A 21,339-nucleotide genomic window follows, 5' to 3' on the forward strand; every position below is an offset into this window, starting at 1 on the left:
GTGGCTTTATGGAGGCTCACAACAAGGAATCTAAATATTTCCATTTTTTGACAACTGGATGCGAGCACTAAAGTATCCACAAAAAGCACTAGACACCAGAGTCTTTGGGGCTTGAGATCAATTTTGAGAAATCACAGTTGATCCCTACAAGATAGATTCAATTCATTGGCCTCCTCTTTGATACTCAACTGGGCCGTGACTTGCTTCCCGACACACGGTTCTGTGCCATTGTTGCATTAGCAGAATGCAAGCTTCATGGGAGCACACAGCAGGTCAAGACCATTCAACATCTCTTAGGACACATTGCAACCACCTATGTACTGCCTTGCTCTCATCTCAGGATGTGTGTCTTGCAAAAGTGGTACCTTGACATCTTCAACCCATGTCAGGATCTGGTGAGCATGCTGCTCAAGCCTCCAGAGAACATATGTGAAGCTGTCACTTGTGGACTAACACTGTTCATCTCAACATTTGGTGCGCCTTTCCATCCACCACTCCCTATGGCAGTCATCACAACAGATGCATCAGACACATCAGGGAGCACATACTGGCCAATGAGTCAGTGGCCACTTTCGGAGTCAGTGGCCACTGGACTCCGAAAGAGCGCACCAAACACACAAACTACTTGGAGCTTGCAGCAACATTTCATGCTCTCAGCAGATTCCTCCCTCTTGTACGCAATCACCATTTCACCATGCAGATGGAATAACACTACAGCCTAGATATATGTGAATTGGCAGGGCTGCACAGGCTCCAGGTCGCTCCTGTCTCTGACAGTAGAACTCTGGCATTGGTGCATCCTGTACAATGCGACACCTCACATTGTTCATATACAGGGCACAGAAAATTGTCAGGGGGACAGCCTGGATAGAGACAGTTTCCCATGACTGCATGCTGGACCACAAAGTCCTCCTGTCAGTCTTCAACCACTGGGGGACTCCTTCTCTGGATTTTTTTTGCATCAGAGCAGAATGCTCAGTGTGCCCAGTACTGCTCCAGTACTGGTACCTAGACTACTTACCTGGAAGGTGGCTGCCTTGGTGGCCATTACTGCGGCTTGGAGGGTAAGCAAACTTTGTGCCTTGCTTGCAGATTCTCTGTACCTCAATTTCTATGCTGACAAAGTGGTCCTTAGGCCCATTGGGCAGTTCCTGCCCATGGCTGTTTCCACCTTTCACAGGTCTGAACCTATAAACTTACCTGTTTTCCTTCAAAAACCCTCTTCCCCAGCAGAACATAGGCTGCATAGATTGGATGTTTGCAGGGCCTTAGCTTTATACTGCAAAGGTCTACAGAGTGGAGACAATCAAATTGTTGGTTTGTGACTTATGAAGGACATAGCCATGGCTTACAAGTATATACCTAATAGCTGTCCAGGTGGATTGTGTCTACCATTGAACTTTGCTACAAGCTAGCATGGAAGGAGTTACTGCCTACTATCAAAGCCCATGCAACAAGGACTATCACAGCTTTGACAGCCTTTGAATGTTCGTTACCCCTTGAGACAATTTGTCAGGTGGCCAAGTGAGCGTCGCCACACTCCTTCATTCAACACTATGCCATTGACACCAGGGCACATAGAAACACTGCATTTAGCAGAGCTGTTCTCCCATCTATCTTCAGTTAAACCCACCACCAGGTAAGACAGCTTGTGATGCACCCATAGGTGTAAAAGACAGAGATCATGTCAAACTACAGGTTGCTTACCTGTAACTTTGGTTCTTTTAGTGGTCATCTGTTCTTTTACACACCCTTCCATCCTCCCCAATGGGTCTCCTGAAGATGGACTCCATGACTGAAGGGATGACGAGAGCCACAGCTGCATATATTGTGGTTGGGGTTGGAGTTCCTGCCTAAAAGCAGGGATTAAAGCTTCCAAGCTTTAACATGGTCTCCACACATGCGTGAAGCCCATAGGTGTAAAATAACAGATGACTACTAGAAGAACCAAAGTTACAGATAAGCAACCCATTGATCTTCAGTGGTTGCAACAACTTTCATCAATCCTATTCTTGTTAGCCACAAATCTTCAAAATGAATTGTTTCTGACTTACTACTCTGCTTGTGGTAGAGTAGTAAGTCAGACTTTCAGTCAGTAGTCAGTCAGTAGTAAGGTAGACTTTCCACTCACAGAAGGCCGCTTCCATGAGCATAATTCTCAATCTATTCATTCCTAGGATGTTTTCAAGTTGTGTTAGTTAAATGAGTTGTGTGTACATTGCATCAAAATGTTACAGAAAATGATAATGAAATACACACTTCTGAGAATTTATTGTATCTAGTTCTCAGCATATTCAGTATGTAGGATATGTGTATCCACTGCTTTACTCTTCCACTTTAAGCATAATTATTAGTGTGTTTTCCTGAAACTTGTTCTTTAGTTGAGCAGGTACCAGTGCCACATATATAAAATCTACGATATAATATTTAGCCCTACTTTGTTCTTGTGAGAATAGGTTCTGTTAGTAACTTTGGTCAGGATAAGTCTGGGTGGTTGTTCATATCACACAGCCAGTGTTCTCTCTAACTTGTTTTCATCTGTGAATGGAATGAGTTTTGTTCTGCGTGGCAGTATCAAGGCAGTGTGTGCACACGTGAATTCAGAAAAGGACCTTCCTGATTCAACTTGAGTGGGGACTAAAATTAACTGAGCGGACATCAAAAAATATGTGAGCGTGCGCACATGTGCATGCCTTAGAGAGAATACTGCCCCCAGCTTTCTGCCCTGATTGCTCCTCTTCTTGTTCCATATGAAAAGGAGTGAATGCATTCCTCTACTTTGTATTGGGTATGGAAAGAGCTTGGTGCCTCGGACAATAGCCCCACATGGCTACATTTGCAAAACCATAGGGTAGAATATTATTCACAAAGAAAAGAGAGTTGCTGCTTCATATCTTATGGAGCAGGTGGTTTTTTAAGAACTTATCTGAATGCTGCTGTGCTAGGATTTCTGTGGTGCAGCTCGTAAAGAAAACAGATGTTTGTAACTTCTTAACTACATGATCAGATCAGTTGCCACTGAATCTGGCACTGAAGGCCAAATTATGGCAGCATTCTGACAGACTATTCTGACATTCTGACAGACTATTTAAATGATTGTGGAGTTCCAGAAGAGTTCTTCTGTAGACTTTCTTGGAGCAAAAAAAATGGTTGGCTATTGTTGAACATGTGGCAAATCTTGGCTGTGACAATCTCGGTGGCAGCACCACCAAAAATAAAAATAAAAAATGAACAGGGGCACTGAATGGGGCAAAGTGCAATTCTGGGTGGGCAATCTGTTTCCCACCTTCTAGATTTCTGAAACAAATGGCAGGAGGCAGTTGAAAGGGCACTTGCCCACTCTTGTTTCCCCTGGTATCACCCTTGAACACTAAGTTGCAATAATCTAAACCCTTCCCACTTTTCCTATTTTGATTCTTGCCACTAAACCTTAGGCTAAAATGAGACACCTTTATTATAACCAAATAATTTTAACAATGTTCACTGCATTTGTTATTCGTAGTATGAAGTACTTCTTTGTGTACAAGACCATGATGATCCTGCCATCGATGTTTGTAAAAAGCTCCTTGGCAAATATCCCAATATTGACGCAAGACTATTTATAGGTAAGTGAAGGAAGATTTCTGTTTCTTTTGCCTTTTTAATATACTATAGATGGTTGGACCATTTGGCACAGAATCCAGACTTTAAAAAACACACAACCCCAATCTAGAAAACTGGGTTAAATAGTAGGCCTGTTCACATAGCCATTTGAGGGTGGGTTGGAGGGTCAAGAGAGCTCCTACCCCAGTAGCAGCACACAAGCAGAACTTCTGTTTGGGTCAACAAATGCAGGAAATACATGGTGTGGCATCCATTACTGAAATAGAGAGCTGATAATCCTCTGGGGCTTCCATACTTTCCCGGCATTCCCAGAACGGCCCCATCCCCTAAAGGGAATATCTTACATTACTCACACATGTAGTCTCCCATTCAGATGCAAAGCAGGGTAGACCCTGCTTAGCAAAAGTGACAATTCATGCTTGCTACCACAAATCCAGCTTTTCTCCCTAAGAAAGGTTGGGTGAAGCTGCATTGGCAGCTGTGCATGGTCTCAGATGGGCAAAGTCTTGCATGAATGTGAGTTCATCAGTACGGAAGTGCACAATTGCGGGCAATACTGGAATTTATTTCAGGGTCAATATAGGAAGCCTGAGGAGGACAACAATGATGAGACGGACATCTGGATCTCTGAGGAGTAGAGTGAGCTGCAGATCCGAAGGTGTAGAGGAGGAAGAGGGTGGCAATAAACCCCTTGCTTCTCTTGAGTACTGAGGCCTCCAATTTGGAATGGGGGGGGGGGAGAGAACAGAGCCAGAATATGAGCTAGTTGATGGGAGTCAGGGCCAGGAATGGGCATTTGGTCCCCTGAGCCCACTTTGCATCCAAACTACTCTTGTGCTCTGTCCCTTAAAAGGTAGAAGAATTGACTCTTATGTTGTGTCAGTTAGATAAAGTTGTAGTTTGGAACTCAGTCCAGTGGTTAAGCATCTTAATGTTGCTGAGCTGAGATTCCAAGATGGCATTAAAGTAACTTTTCATCTTGATTTTATTTGTAAAATGGTGCATTCTTATTATAATTATAATAATAATAAACAATTATTAATAACAATTGACAATAAAATTCAGCCATCCTAGGTCCTTGGGAAGGACTCGATGTCTGGATAAAACAAACCAGTCAATAACACCTGTCTGACTCTGTAAACAAGAAATAATAGACATAGTTTGTGCATGTAACCTAGATTTTGTTGTTTAACTGAGATTTGTTTTTTAAGGTGGTAAAAAGGTTGGGATTAATCCAAAGATCAACAATTTAATGCCTGCATATGAAGTTGCCAAGTATGACCTCATATGGATCTGTGACAGTGGCATTAGAGGTAAGTGTCCTCAGTGGCAATATAATAATACTGTCTAAATTCTTTTTGAACTCCAATAGCAATTGGACAGCATGCTCTTAAACTTAGTGGTGTTCTTAATATATTGTATTTGTTGTTTGTTTGATTGATATAATGCCATCAGTACAAGGTACTTTGGAGTAACATAAGCAGAAAAAGACAGGTCCCTGCCCAAGAGTTTAGAATCTACTTTCAGGGGAGTGATGGAAAGTAAAGAGGAGAGGCACAATAAGTGAGGTGAGGATAACATGTGAGCAAATAACTAAATGCAAAATTAACTGTTTAGTGATGTCCTTTACGTTTACAAGATTTCATCATGGCTTAATTACCCTACCTGCTTTGCTGCATGTATCATACTTGGTTGAAGCTTGGGCAATAAGACTAGATGCTCAACCCATCTTTCTCTTAAACTAAAGCCATGCATCTGTGTTTGCTGTAGCTGCTATGGTAGAAACAGCAGGTGAATGGCATCTACTGCCAACACTCTAGTAAGGCAATGTAGCTTCTGTTATGTCTGCTATAACTTTTGAAATAGTAAAAGTCACATCAGGACTTCATGGCAAGATTCTTCTTTTCCTACTGTTTATTCATTGCATTTATGTCCCACCCTTCCTCCAAGGAGCTCAGGGCTGGCATATATGGGGTCCTCTCCCTACAACTCCTTTCCCCCCTCATAACACTATGTAAAGTAGATTAGATTTAGATATAGCGATTGGCCCATAGCCCTCCGGTAAGCTTCCTGGCTGACTGGGGATTTGAACCTCATTCCTAGTCAAACACTCTAATCACTATACCATATTAACTCTCATTACTGATTCATACATTACCATCTAAACTTAAGACAGCAGAGCTCTAAATGAATAGCTTATCTCCTCACTTTAGTTCCTGTCAAAGCACTGGGAAATGCAGTACTCATTTATGTTTCTGCTATAGTGAGAAAAAAAGTGCAATGCTTGAGAGTAAAATTCCAATTCTGAATGACACTTGAGCAGTTGGATTTGGAAAGTAGAGTTTACCTCTCTCTTTTAAAACAGGAAGTATCTTTAATGGTTCAATTTTGTCTCTTTGCTATATTTTCAAAGTAAAATTTTAATTCTGAAAATAACATTAAAATTATGTTTCTTGTTAACAGTTTGCAAACAGTCCCTTCCTGCTTGATGACATGGGTGTAACTGAGAAATCTAATATTCCCCCATAGTCTTAAACTTGTGTGTGATGTATATTATTAATTGTTTTAAAAATGTTAGTCCATGGGTCTTAACCACAGTCCAGTTTTTATTTTTAGTAACGCCAGATACGCTAACTGATATGGCCAATCAAATGACAGAAAAAGTTGGACTGGTCCATGGCTTGCCCTATGTGGCAGATAGACAGGGCTTTGCTGCCACTCTAGAACAGGTGAGTGCCATTGTGGTCTCTGCTTCTTTCTCCAATTAAATTGTTGTCCTGACCCCCTGGTTTGTATATTAAAGTGCCTGGGAAAAGTGATATTTGAAGACTAGAAAAGCATAGAAGATCCACAACCATTTTGAGGGGGGAAATCTTGCAAGACTAAAAACTGGTTTTCCATTTTTAGCCTACTTTCCAGTAGGCTTATGAGATCACCCAGCATTCTGTGTGTCTGTCCGTGTGTCCTCCCCCACCCCATCAACTTCTCAATGCTTGGACCAATATGAACCAAATCAGGTACAGTTCTGGAGACACCTCAACAGTGTAGTTTGTGATTATGTCATCCATCCCGATCCAAGATCGTGGATGCTTAAATTTTTGATGCACAAGCACACTAACTTGTGGACAGTCTAACCGATTTGAACCAAATTTGCTACAGCTGAATGGACACATAGGGATGTCCCAATGGTGTAGTTTGTGATGATGTCACCCACCCCAATCCAAGATGGTGGATGCATAAACTTTTGAGGTGAAAGTGCACTAACTTGAGGACTGTCTAACCAATTTGAATCACATTTGGAACAGCTGTAGTGAGTGACACACAGGGAGACCTCAATGGTGCAGTTTGTAATGATGACATCTACTCTGATCCAAGATGGTGAGCACATGAACATTTAATGCGCAAGAGATCTAACTTGTTGTCCTCGATTTGCACCAAATTTAGTCCAGATGTAGAGACAGTGAAAGGAAAAGTAGGTTCATTAGTTCTTACTAGAACAAATTGTTCCTTTCTATCTTAACCAAAAGTGTTCTTCACCAGAGTTAAATAATCAAGAAGTTGCTATCTAATTACAGGGAACTGTCATCAAAACATTAATCTGAAATCTTAGAAGATTTCAGTTCTGCAACAGACATCCTAACACAGTGCATGTGTTGGGGTTTGTGGGGATGCAGCAGAAGCCCTTGCACAACTTGCCCCTTCCTCTCGTGCACACTCACTATTTCACAAGAGTGCTAATACTTCCAAGCTTTAGAAGCACTCTGTAAGAGCAGAAATATGGTACTGGCTGTCAGAGACATGTTTCCATTCTTAGGGAGGACTTCCAGAGTGCAGGGAGTGTACATCAGGATGTCAGCCATTGTTTTGCTGACAACTTCATATGATTAACTAGCAAGTTCTGAATTAATAGAGTGAACAACATGGCACAGAGAATCCTCCTGCCCCGAAGTTACTACTCTTGTATGCAGCAACTCGTATCGTTGAGTGAGAAACACATTTGAATTCTTTCTTTTTTCCTGATATGAGGGCAGGACCAAAGTCTATGGTTAATGTTATCCCCTAGTTTGTATTTTTAGTCATAAATACCACTGCTGCATCCTTTAATCAGCAGTTAGAGCTCAGCTCCTGAATTCTATCAAATGTTGAGTGTTGCAAAATCAGTAATGTTTCCTTTGGATGAATTATCATATTTGTGGCTAGTGACATAAGCCCAGATTTTTCCCCCAGTAGCCAGCATGCTGCTGCTCAACTTGTATTGCAGTGGCATAGAGCTGTAAAAATACAGAAGTCTTTAGAAAATCATTATATTAGCCACAAGGCAAATGTTTCTTGATTTGACATTCCATTGCTTTTTGTTATGCTTTCCTAACTTTAAGCCTTAACACTGAATGGAATGAGCTTTTGCCACTGACTTTTTGTGTGTAGACACTGATGCATCACATTACACAATACATAATGCAATCAAGTATTTCAGGAAACAAATGTTACCAAATAAAAACTTTGCTGTGGAGCAGTCTGTTTTTAGAAACATTCCTTTCCCCTTCTTATTCCCCACGTTGTCTGTTATGTGTCCCTTCCTCATTTCCATTCCCTCACATTTCTTTCTAGTATTAATGGTATTAATTCTGGTAAAAGAAATACCAGAAGCAGCAAAATAAATTTTGGTACTACAGTTTTATGGATTGTAGAATAGATTTCTGATTTCTGTCCTATCTACTGGCACAGTGCTTGATTTCTGTCCAAGCACTGGCATAGGTGGCTGCATAATAATAAAACACTTGTTTGCTATACAAGTATGATTTCCAGATTACATGCTGTTCAGCAGCAAAATTCTTCAGCTTGGCTGGATCATTTTGAAAATGTAAATAGCTTGTGCAACCCTCCTGGGAAAATACAGCTTATTCTTTTGTGACTCACGTGCAATGTTGTAGGACTAAAACACAATGGTAAAATCCAAAGGAAGGCATCAGAAATGTGAGTGGCACCTTGCTGACAGCACAGGGACTGTGATGTCAAAATGCAGGCAGTACTCAAGCACATTTAATGGACATGTAGTGACACTGTTGTAGTGTGTAATCTGGAAAGCGCCAAGATGAAGCAAGTGTTTACAAATGGCTTCAGGATTCTAATAGACTAAGTTATACACTTCTTTGTAATGATGCATATTAATACCTGTGCAGATGTTCACAGACAAGGATTTAAAGTTCATATGTCAAGTTCACTTAAGAAAACACGTATGTGGCAGAAGAATTTTTCATAATGTCAGCAACCCTTATCTAAAATTCTTAACACTTATAAATAAATACATCTCATAATGGAAAGAGACAATGGAATTGCTACTTCTAAACAATTCAGCTTAGTTGTTGTGCTTTCTTTAACAGGTATATTTTGGCACTTCCCATCCAAGAACATATATTTCTGCCCATGTAACTGGTTTCAAATGTGTAACGGGAATGTCTTGTTTGATGAGAAAAGATGTCTTGGACCAAGCTGGAGGACTTATAGGATTTGCACAGTACATTGCTGAGGATTACTTTATGGCCAAAGCAATAGCTGACAGGTAAGATGCATCGGATAACTTACATTTTTTGAAGCTTAGTCTATTCTGTGCTTAAAGCTTGTTGCATGCACAACCTGCCCCAGCCACGTCCTCACTATTCAAGATGTTGTGGTTCGGGGAAGTGTTAAAAAAGGTTTCTGCCCTGATTTAATCAGGGTAGCTGATATGCTACCATTGTATGTGGAGGAAGTCTTCTACATAGGTTGTATTCAAGCATGCAATGACCGTCTTGCACATGCAGTCAGAATTTGAGCTCTCTAGCTGCATCATGATCCCTTCTGATTGTGTAGGTTGACTCTTAAGGTAGCAACTTAGAGCTATTAACACAAGATCAATAATAAACATTCAGTATTTATCATAGCTTAGTGGTTAGAGTGTTGGACTAGGACTGGGAAGACCAGAGTTCGAAACTCACTGAAATGACTCCGGGCCAGTCATGTATCTCTCAGCCTAACCTACCTCACAGGCTTGTTTTGAGGATAAAAATAAGTATGTACACTGCTCTGAGCCTCCCCAGAGGAAGAGTGGGATATAAATCTTAAAAAATGAAATGAAAGATCTTTATGTATGCTAAGATAAAATGTTTAACTACCATCTTTGAACACAAGAACTGCCCCCTGTTTATCTTAGTTTCTCATGTTGTGCATCTATTTTCAGAGGCTGGAAATTTGCAATGGCCACACGAGTTGCGATGCAGAACTCTGGTTCCTATTCCATTTCCCAGTTTCAATCCAGAATGATCAGGTAAACATTTTAATTTTATTCTGTCATTTGTCATTGTATATTATTCTGTGTCATGAGAGCTTTAATGCAGTGCTCTAAAAACACAGTACATGTTTCATGGAGGAACTGGTAGTAATAAAAATTTAAAGAGATTGTTCAACACACTGATACATTGTAATGACAGGCAACCTTGAGGTTGTTGGTTTTTTTTAAAATTAGTAGTCATAGTGTAGACCGGGATGGGGAACCTTGGCCCTCCAGCTGTTTTTGAACTACAGCTCCCATCACCCCCAGTCTGGGGATGATGGGAGTTGTAGTTCAACAACAGCTGGAGGGCCAAGGTTCCCCACCCCGGTGTAGACCATGGGAGGCAGAAATCCTGTCCTATATGAATTATTTATACTGGCTGGCATCCTTCCTGACTAATGAAGAGCATATATAAGGGGGTGCATGCCAGGAGCCCTCATGCAACTCCCCCAGCCCCATGTACATGCACTGTTGTGCAGTAGTTGTTAGAGTTTAATGCACTGCCCTCATTTCAGAAGCACTCTGTAAGATTGAAAACAGGTTGCTGACTTCATTATCTTAATTATAAAAGATGTTTTTAAAAGATTGATAGACCATTAGATATATAATACTTCTAATACATGTTTTCCCTTTATTGCAAACAATAATATACATAAATAGTTGAGCAGAATTAGATTATAAGATTGCTACAACCACTAATCAAATATAAACTAGTGCATGTTTCAACTGAAAGAATTGGAATAGATGATATCAGTTTTGTTGTTAGCCAAGTTATCATAAGAGAGAAAATACAATTTTCTAAGTACACTAATCTTTCTAATTGATGACTGTCCCATCTACTCTCAATTTCTAAATTGTTCAGTTTTTCCTCTTGTCTATATTGGGCTAAAGAGAGTTGCTGACATTGAGCACAGCTAAACATGGATGGTGGAGTACCATGAAACGTGGGCAGATAAGTACCTTTGCTGGTGTGTGTCTCTAAACGCTGCCTGCACCGCGGTGGAACAAGGCAGTTCCACTGCTATTTAAAGTTGCACAATGCGACACTTGATGGAAGTCATGGGTGTTGTGTCATGCAACTGTGCTTGTACAATTTTAAATCAAGCAGAACTGCCCTGTTCTGCTGCAGTGTGGGCAGGGCCTAGACACATGCAGCAATACAGGCATTGAATCTTTATATCTTAGGAACATAGGAAGCTGCCATATACTGAGTCAGACCATAGGTCTATATTGCTCAATATTGTCTACACAGACTTGCAGTGGCTTCTCCAAGGTTGCAGGCAGGAATCTCTCTCAGCCCTATCTTGGAGATGCCAGGGAAGGAACTTGGAGCCTAGGTGCTCTTCCCAGAGTGGCTCCATCCCCTAAGGGGAATATCTTACAGTGCTCGCACTTCTGGTCTCCCTTTCGTATGCAACCAGGGCAGATCCTGCTTAGCTTAAGGGGACAAAATATGCTTGCTTCCACAAGACCAGCTCTCTTCTTTTATCTTGTTGAGATAAAAGTATGAAACTTTCCCCAATTGTTCCTTTTGGCTACTTGTTCAAAGAATATAAGGCAATATAAACATTCTGAGGGATGCGCAACCCTCAGGTATGTGTTTTTGGGTGGCACAGAGTGGTGCAGAGGGAGGGGAGATAGGTAAAAACCATCACCACCACCTTCATGTGATTTGAATCTGGGTCTCCCTGGTCCTAGTCCAGCACTCTAACCATTACACCACTCTGGCTCTTTGTAAATCCTGCAGCAACACTCTTTTGACTCTTGGTGGAAGCAAGCAAAATATGTCACATTTCTTGTAGTGGAAGAGACTTTATCAGCTAAATATGTTCTGTGGATATAGTAATCTCATCAATTTTCCTCAAAACTGGCAGAAGGCATTTAAATCTTGCATCTTGTGAGTGCAGATCCGCGCTCAGAGAGCCTACATTCATAACTAGGATTTCATGAATCTCTTGTAGCCACAGAGCCATAGATTAATGCAGTGGCAACCTCATGTAGCCATAGATAACTGAAAGCCATAGGTGAACAAAGTTCATGATGTTTTAAATTTTTTATTTATGGTAATTTTTAATCTGTGTTATATGATTTTTAGGCTTTAGTTGCTCTTTTTTAAAACTGTAAACCACCCTGAGGTTTTATATAGGGTGGTATATTAATGTGTTAGATAGATAGATTGGAATAAATAGATTGGAGCCTTAAATTATGAGAGAGCTTTCTCAAGAAATGGGTAGTTTTAATTGGACGTGTAGTTGTTCATTTTAAGCGGGGGTATTGTTTTGTTTTGTTTTAAATAATATGAAACATGGAGAGCATTTTAAAATGAACCCACAACAGCTTAATCTTTTGCCCTGCAAATACCTTTTCTTCTGGACTTCTCTTGCAGCTTGATATGTTTTTAATCTTAATTAACTGGCCCTATCCACCACCAGCACAGTACCTACAGTGACTGTTGCTGGTGTCTATCTTGTGTTTCTTTTTAGATTGTGAGCCCTCTGAGGACACGGCTCCATCTTACTTATTTATTATTTCTCTGTGTAAACCGCCCTGAGTCATTTTTGGAAGGGCAGTATAGAAATCGAATAAATAATAAATAAATTGAATAAAGAATAATAATAATCTTTAAATCTTCTTATAGCAGTCCTCAAATAGGTATCAAAACACTAAGCTTGTATTGCTCAGAAGCCTGAAAAAGGTCATCTTTGATGGATCCCAGAAGCAAAGTGCTAGTTACTGATTTGCCTCTGTGTGTGTGTAATCTTGAACCAAATTTATATGTTAATGCTGGAATTTGATTTGGGTCCTCTCTCAAGAGTGCAACTTTGTTGCTTAATGGTAAAACAATGATACTATGAATAAATTCATTAATTATTGCAAGTATATCAAGGTTTCTACAACTGCCCATCATTCTAGTCAATAAAGAAGCTACCAATACTTGCTGGGTTGGGGCAACCACATTTCTGTTTTGGGTTCTAGCAAAGCACAATACTGCTTGTGAAGCTTGCCTAACTTTTATCTTCTGTCTAAGAATAGAGACATGCATATTGCTAATATAGCTAGATGAATATTGTTTGGTTTAAAATAACCTTCCTTCAAATTCTAGATGGGCCAAGCTACGGATCAACATGCTTCCAGCTACAATAATCTGTGAGCCAATCGCAGAGTGCTTTGTTGCAAGTTTAATTATTGGATGGGCAGTTCACCATGTGTTCAAATGGGATATAATGGTATTTTTTATGTGTCACTGTTTGGCATGGTTTATCTTTGACTACATTCAACTCAGGGGTGTCCAGGTAGGTTGCCTTGATTACTGTCTCATATTTAATGTGTGTGCTGAAATGATTGACATTATTTTTTTTAAATCACGCAACATTTCTTTAATTTTCCCAAAGTTCAGCATGATGATTATAAATAGCTGTATACAGGTTTTTCTTCCTAACCCAATGTAACATCCTTATAGGGCTTGACGCAGCATAGTGCAACAAAACATTCTGTTTAATTAAATAAAAATTTTAAATTAAATGTATTTAATGTCATCAACTGTTATGAGCTGCAGTTAACATCTTCATTGAATTAACTGATTGGCTAACTCAAATTCTGTACCTAGTTTTGTTTTTTGGTGTGCCTGTTTCTAAGGTGGACAACTAACTTTCTGACAAGACTCTATTGAGATGGGGCTGAAAGGCCATGGCTAAATGCCCTTTCAGGGCCTGCTGACATAACCCTATCTCTTCCCTTTGCCCAAAGTTTGGCATTAGCTTTACTTGAAACTGTTCAAAACCTTTTAAACAGGTTTTAAAAATTGTTATTTCTAACAATGACTGACTGGCTCCAGTTAAAGAAATACGTTTTGTGTACCCAAAATTTGCTCTTGTTCTTTGGTAAATACAGCATCTTTCTAGACTTTATCCTGATAATTTCTTTAAGGTCCAAGTCAGGAAGTAGGACAAAAACAGGGAAGCTTTAATAATCTGTGAGCCAATCACAGAGTGCTTTGTTGCAAGTTTAATTACTGGATGGGCAGTTCAATAATGTTCATAATGGCTGCGCCAATACTGAAAGACTTTGTAGGCTGTAAGCTACTCTTGCTTCTCTCTCCTGACATGAGAGAGATTTGTGTCCAACTGCTTTCTCTTTGCTAACCTACATGGACAAAAAAAACTAACACTGGAATCCAGACAAACAGTAATTAACTGACTATTATCAGTTTAGTATGTTACAGCAATGTCCCTTTTTTATTAGGATGTATCATTTTAAACAAATACTTCCATCATTGGCATTAAACATAAGCATCTCTTTGTACACTCCCCAGGGTGGTGCTCCATGTTTTTCAAAACTTGACTATGCAGTAGCATGGTTCATCAGAGAATCTATGACGATATACATCTTCCTCTCAGCCTTGTGGGATCCTACTATTAGCTGGAGGACAGGACGCTACAGGTTACGTTGTGGAGGCACTGCAGAGGAGATCCTTGATGTATAGCTGTAGCGTTGTGACTGTGTATCAAGAAAAGAAACAAAAAAAGGAGAAAAAGTATTATAAATTATGTTTATATAAATGCTTTTAAAAGATCTACCTTCAATAGTTTTATTACCTGTATGTTTTCATATCTGTTCTTTAATTTATTTTGCATGACACTTGCATCTGTGAAAAATGTACATCTGTAGTCTTGGCCAAATGGTACCTTTATTTCGTATACAAAATCAAATCAAGAGAATTGGTTCCAAGATTCATTTTCCGTAGGAATGTTCTGCAGCAAACAGTTTTTCTTTCAGTATAGTAAAAGGCTCTCTGATATAGGTTGTCCATGTGAATTGTTAATCAAAGGATATAATTGACTGGGAACAACTTCTGGGAGGTACGCAAGGGCAGAGCTATGAATTTGTCCAAATAGCCTTCTGGTCATTGGATTGTATCTATTGAAAGACCAACAACTTTTAATAGAAGTACAGTTAGCTTTGGAAACCACAAGCGCTGGGGCACAAGGAGAGAAGCTTTCTAGATTATCTAAATGCCTACCTCTTGAGGTTGCTGCAGAGCAACTATAAATAAATAGGTGACTAGGCCATGTGCGCGTGCACACACGTACACACACAAACACGAAAGTGGGGTGTGTGTGTTTGTGTACACATATAAACAAACTAATTTTGGCCTCATTGCAGTGAGCCAAAAATGGACAGAGTTGATGTGGCTGTGGGAAGAATTAATGGTTAGGTATGCCTAGAGGGCATCTTTTGGCCAACTCTAATTGGTTCTGTCTTGAACCATTTTTAATCACTGTGCTGTAATTAGCTAGGCTAATCTCCTTCATTTTCATCTTTGTTTTTTTAAAGGGGTGTTTCTGTTTCCATGTGAGTGAATGTTTGATAGTTATAGGGGAGGGGGAATACATTTCAGAAACATTTCACACATTAACTATTTTCTTACACAGTCTGTTCTTAAGAATGTAATTTCATGATGCAGGTGTTTAGTATATTTTTAAGTGGGCATAGGTCTGTCTCTCCACTAGTCATCCTTAACTATCAAATTGCAATAGATACTTGTCAGTATATTAAAAAGGCAAGTTGAGTTTGCTGTTACTGATATTAAATTGTAAGCTTTAACTATCAAACTAGTTCTACTCTGCTTTTTTCCTTCTTCGGTTAATCTAGTCTTTCAACTGGGTTTTTGTATTCAAATTGTAATGGCTAAAAAAGACTAGATTATAACCAAGTTGTAAATGCATGCAGTCTCTTACCCTCTCTCTTCCTATTTCTTTTTTCTGCAACCTTGCTGTGGGATGGCTCTTAATGTGGTGAACTGGACTTGGTTAAAGCACACTGATCACAAAGCAAAACTGAGAAGGGCACTGCATAAGCCTTTTGTGTTTTTTATAATGTATTTTTGCTGCTTTTTCTTCCAAATGGGCATGGCATGTTATCACTATAACAGTCTCTTGCTAAGTGCATTGCCAATATGGCAGCTTTAAATTCTAAGTTATAACACTTCTGTGACAAAAAGCATAATGTGTAGCATATTAGCAATAACTATGAGTATTTACAGAAAAGGACAGTTTTCCAGTTTACTGAGCCAGTCCATTGTCTGGTGTACACACACAATGTAAAGTAATAGTGTGCATGCAGACACATCCAATGAAACATTACCCCAGACTCAAATCCTTCATACCATGTCCACTTTGTTTGCCTTATGACATTACAGAATTTGTTTTGAAGGGCATCTTTCTTCATGAACAAAGGCAATGCGTGTTCCATTCTTCATATGTGAATCAGGAAGAACTGCTTTTTGGGGAAAGTTACACAGTGCAAACCTGTCTGGTTATGACCCACTCAAGCTTATTTTTTATCTTCATTGCTGTTTAATTTTGCTTATAATGTTTGTATTTTTATTTTGTGGAGTTTGGTTGATGCCATCTGTTGCACTGCTAAAGTGAAGCTTTGCTGTATAGCTTGATGCTGATCACCATGTGAGCAGTGTAACAGAAAAACCAAAGGCTGGACAGACTTCAGTGTGTGTGTGTATGTGTGGTTTTTTTTAATGTGTCGTAGCTATGAAGAATTACTTAAATATATATATATATTGCATTAGTGAAACCTTTATCATTAAAGGAAACTGATGCTTCACTTAAGTGAGCAACTTGATTTCTTATATAAGAAGTCTGGGTTGATTATGAAATGGAAATAAATACTTTGCAAATATTGTAGGAGGGTACTGTGACAGAGCAGAACAAAGGTTCAAAATGGCTAATTTAAAATTTGTCTATCAACATGTCAAGTATACCATGTTTATTTAAAATCATTGTCTTGTTTTTGTTTAAAAATAAATTTTGAATACAATCAATGTTTTGGGAAAGTAAATCTGTTTATTGCGTTTCTCCCTATATGACATGCCTTTAAGTGCTTTAACATGCAACACTTGTGTGACCATCTCACTAGAAATGAAAACTATATCAAAGCATTTTTCATCTTGTATCATTTTAATTGTTTTCACTGCACTCGCTCTCTCTCTCCCCCCTCTCTCTCCACATAATTACATATACACTTTCAAATAGACTTTTAATATTTGAATACATGTAGTTGCCCCTAAAACTTGGAAACTCCTTGAGGAAACTTAGCAACTGGGATGCTCATAAATATTTTGCTATTAGTATCTTGAACCTTGTTTGGGATGTTTTGCTGAACATGGTAATCTTTCATCTCAGTTGTTGAGTGGATGGACCTGTACAGATTTGCTTATAACCATGTCATGTTGTGTTATCTGAGACTAGCCCAGCATGCCTTGTCTAGCGGGTGCTTTCTAATAGGTACATCTTCAATTAGTAATCCAAACCTGTTTTGTTAGCCTATTTTCCAGTAGGCTTATGAGATCACCCGGCATTCTGTGTGTGTGTGTGTGTGTGTGTGTGTCCGTCTGTGTGTCCCCCCCCCTCCCCTCAACTTCACAACGCCTGGACCAATATGAGCCAAAACGGGTACAGTTGTATGGATATCTCAGTGGTTTAGTTTGTGATGTCATCCACCCCGATCCGAGATGGCGGATGCATGAACATTTGAGGTACACGAGATCTAACTTGTGGACCTCAATTTGAACCAAATTTAGTGCAGTTGTAGAGACAGTGAAAGGAAAGTAGGCTGATTAGTTGTTACTACAACAATTTGTTTAAATATATTTACATATTATGATTGATATTGGATGACTTTTCATTGCTTAAATATAGTATTTGTATGCTGTAGTGTTCTAATTCTGTGTCCTTCCATAATTTGGAATTTATTTAATGTCTGATTAGGTCTTGCCCAAAAATACTGGGGAGGTTTTGTGCTGTCACATCTCAAGGAAGTTGCACAATAACTTTGGTAGTATTCAGAGGAGCAAGACCAGTTTTATTTTTAAGAGTATACAATACACAAGTAAAGGCTGAAGACAAGATGGTTATCTTTGAAGAGAAAAAGAGTGTTTGAAAAGTATTCTAACTTTCAGGCTTGACACAAGGAGAAGAAAGTAAACAAATTTAGTCTTCGTGTGGCACCAAGCAATTTTTTTTAAGGTACATCCTGAATAAAAAATATCATGACAACTTTCTTAAAGCCATTCATTAACTGCTACAATTCAATGGGGATTTGATCCTCAGGTACAGTAAAGACATCTATATATTTAATTCTCGTAGATGTGCCTCAGCCTCTGTGGGGATGCGTCCCGGCAACCCACCTGATTGGCTGGGCAGCGGAGTGGAGGGACGCACCTGATTGGCTGAGGCGTGTCTCAGTGGTGGAGGACAGAGGCGGCGGCGGGCCTTGCTGGGCCATGGAGGCGGGGGCCCTGGCCCAGCTGGGGAGGCTGGTGGTGGTGGCGGCGGGCCCGGCTGCGGAGGCTGGCGGCGGCAGGCCCGGCCCGAACACTTTTCAACCAGTGGTATGTTAGGGTAGGTGCTGCTTGGCCAATGCTTGCCGGACTTTAGTGGCCATAAAACCATTTGTTCAAGTGAGGTGTCTATTGGAAAAGACTTCAAAATACTCAAGTGTTAGAAGAAACTACTTAACCAGTGTGTTGGTTTTCTGTTTTGCCTCTGATGCAGTTGACAGTCAAATTCGCTATAACTGTTCATCCTATGGAAATATATATATTTTTAAGCTGTATAAATACTAACCTATTGAGCCCAATAATATGAAGGGATATTTTACATACTTGAAGCTACCTGCTATAGAAGAATGATCTTATTTACCTCATGTATTTATATGATCTCTTAACCTGCCTTAGCGCACATCACAGAGCACAGGAAGCAAGAGAGCAGTGGGAAATGACTTGACTAGCAAGCCAGAGGTTGCCGGTTCGAATCCATGCTGGTATGTTTCCCTGTCTATGGGAAACGCCCAGAGGCCTATCTAGGAAAAATAGCGTCCACTGAAATTGCACCCCCTGTCCAAACATCTGACACCCATCTTTCAGATAACTTTACCATAATATCAGCTGAAAAATACAAGTAAAGCTCATTAATCTTTTGAGATTTCAAAAACTATTTAGCAGTGGACATAGCCAGACTAAAAAATGCTGGAAAACTACAAATTTCAGTATGCTGGGCCTCATGAAATACCCAAATACTATGTGGAGGTGTACTTGGAAAACTAAACAGAAGTGCCTGTCTAATTCTCTACTTTGCATTGTAGCATCACAATTACATAAGTTTTAAAAATAAATGGAGAATTTGACTTTTCCCAGATACTCTGAAAATAATTAAAGGATATGCAGAGTAAACTGTGTCACTGCTTGGAATATACTCTAGTATTTTAGACAGACAGTTAAAATGAGAGAAAGAGAGCAAGAAACTCCCAGTGGGCTTTAATACTAAGGATTTCACACTGATTCAAAGACAAACTCACCATTAATAGCCATATTATTAAGACATCACGTTTAACTCACTTATCACAAGAAGCAAAGTAAGAGAAATGAATACAATCCTAGCTCATAAGCTTCAGCTCAGTATTCACAAGCCCTGATTTTCTGTACATAGTGCCAAACTGAATATGTGTACAGTGACTTATATTAATTTTTTAAAAAGATATTTACCTGTAGCCCCTTCGAGGGGCTTCCTAAAGGCCATGGGGGGGTGTCTGCAAAGGTTCCCCCTCCCCCCGCTGGCCTCTATGGCCTTGCAGGGACCATTTGAGCATGTGCGGTGGCCATCTTTAAAAAAAATGGCCGCTGAAAACAAAATGGCTTCTGCGCATGCTCAAATAGCCTCTGTGAGGCCTGGCATGGCCTAGGGCCTCACAGAGGCCATTTGAGCATGCGCTGTGGCCATTTTGTTTTTGGTGACCTTTTTTTTTTTTTTAAATAACTTTAAAAAATGGTGTTCCCCCTTCAAATGGCACCCAGGGCACGTGCCCCGCCTGCCCTACCCTAGATATGCCCCTGGAAATGCCTATATCTGGCAGCAGTGTTATAGGAAAATGCTGAAAGGCATAAACTCATACTGCACCAGAGATGGCAATGGTAAGCTCCTCCTGTATTTTCTACCAAAGACAGCCACAGGGCTCTGTGGTCACCAGGAATCAACACAGACCTGACGGTACACTACCTATTCCAATGGTATTGGAATAAATAGGTGAGATTTTCAGGAGCTGACTTAATCCTGGTGGTGTTTGTCTTTAAAAAAAAACACAAAAAACCCGAATATGAATATATGAAGATCTTAACAGTGCTTTCCCAAATTCTCCAGCATTTGTGGATCTGGGGGATAGGAGTAAGGCCCACAATTGTGGGAAAGCTACTGAGCACAGCTCACTATGTCCTTTTGCAGTCCTAATTTAGAGACAATTCTCCCTTTGCACTCATAAGTGCATACCAGAGTACAAAATGATGACTGCACTGCCAAGTGTGAAGGTTGCATATGTAGAGAATTAGGTACATCCATTTAAAACGTGAAGTAATGACCAATTCTTTTACCGAGTATTGCTTCAGAGGTTTGTGGGTTTTTAAAACTATGCCTCTCCTTGGGGCATCTTTTTGTGCCCAAGTGCAACATAAGGTAAGCCTTATTAAAATCCACTAGAAGTACTAATCTGTTCAAAGGTCAAAGTATGTTGTTATTACAGAGAGGTCCCCTGCTCTTGAGTAAAAGGATTTGACTCTGATACTTTGAACTTCCATTTGTGAAAGAGTTTTTTAATGGCCTTTTACGGGGAGTGAGTGCGGAAGGGCACTGGTGTGATTTGATACTTGGGTACAGTGTCCATGCTTGTATAACTTCTGAATGGGGCAAATGTCATTTTATGACATTAACTGTATCCTTTACCTGGATACAAGCACCCATATTTACCAGAGCAATTGAACAGAGCTATTGTAAACATTAAATCTATTTTAAAAACACATACACTCCTAGTCCCAAGTGCAGTGGTATTGATAGTGTTTTTAGAGCTCTTCCAAGGAGGTAGATAGATGTTAATCCACTGATCCTGGAAAGCTCCTCTAGTAGCAACGCCAACAGTCAATGGCAATTATTGGAGAAGGTGCTGCAGAACATACTGGAATGGGTAGGGGATAGAACACCATCCTCAGAAGTGTTCTTACCCCTGGACTTTCAGACCGAAGTCCAGGGGCTCCATAGTCCCTGGAGTGCCCAAATCCTCTTTAGTCTGTTCCATGTGGTGTGGTTACCCAGCCTAGCATCATGATGCTTACCTTGCAGGGAAGCGGGGCGGGGGGGGGAGGGGGCTCCAAAGGCCTTTAGGTCCAGGCTCCAAAATCACCTAGGTGCACCTCTGTTTATCCTAGATGTGAAGGATCTCTATCCAGGAAGTAAGTAGATGTTATCTCACAGGGTAAGTAGTAAAGTTTTTTTTAAAAAAACAACAACAACACACACAACTGTTCACGGTCATCCTGTGAAGTTTGTTACTGTTGTTCTCATCTTCCATATGAAGGTCTGAAACTT

At 40.0% G+C, this 21,339-nt stretch overlaps 1 protein-coding gene across 2 annotated transcripts in view; it reads left to right on the forward strand.

The window, feature by feature from the left end:
- Window positions 1-16,751, forward strand: part of UGCG (UDP-glucose ceramide glucosyltransferase) — a 60,842-nt gene extending 44,091 nt beyond the window's left edge. For both annotated transcript variants that reach the window (XM_053301048.1, XM_053301047.1), the window contains exons 3-9: window positions 3,503-3,605; window positions 4,815-4,916; window positions 6,220-6,332; window positions 8,985-9,163; window positions 9,821-9,907; window positions 13,017-13,206; window positions 14,226-16,751. In XM_053301048.1, coding sequence (XP_053157023.1) covers window positions 3,503-3,605; window positions 4,815-4,916; window positions 6,220-6,332; window positions 8,985-9,163; window positions 9,821-9,907; window positions 13,017-13,206; window positions 14,226-14,396 — 945 coding nt within the window. In that variant the 3' untranslated portion in view covers window positions 14,397-16,751. The remainder of the gene's footprint in view (window positions 1-3,502; window positions 3,606-4,814; window positions 4,917-6,219; window positions 6,333-8,984; window positions 9,164-9,820; window positions 9,908-13,016; window positions 13,207-14,225) is intronic.
- The last annotated feature ends 4,588 nt before the right edge of the window (window positions 16,752-21,339 follow it).

This window comes from Hemicordylus capensis, chromosome 2 (genome assembly GCF_027244095.1).
Source record: "Hemicordylus capensis ecotype Gifberg chromosome 2, rHemCap1.1.pri, whole genome shotgun sequence".
Classification (NCBI taxonomy): Eukaryota; Metazoa; Chordata; class Lepidosauria; order Squamata; family Cordylidae; genus Hemicordylus; species Hemicordylus capensis.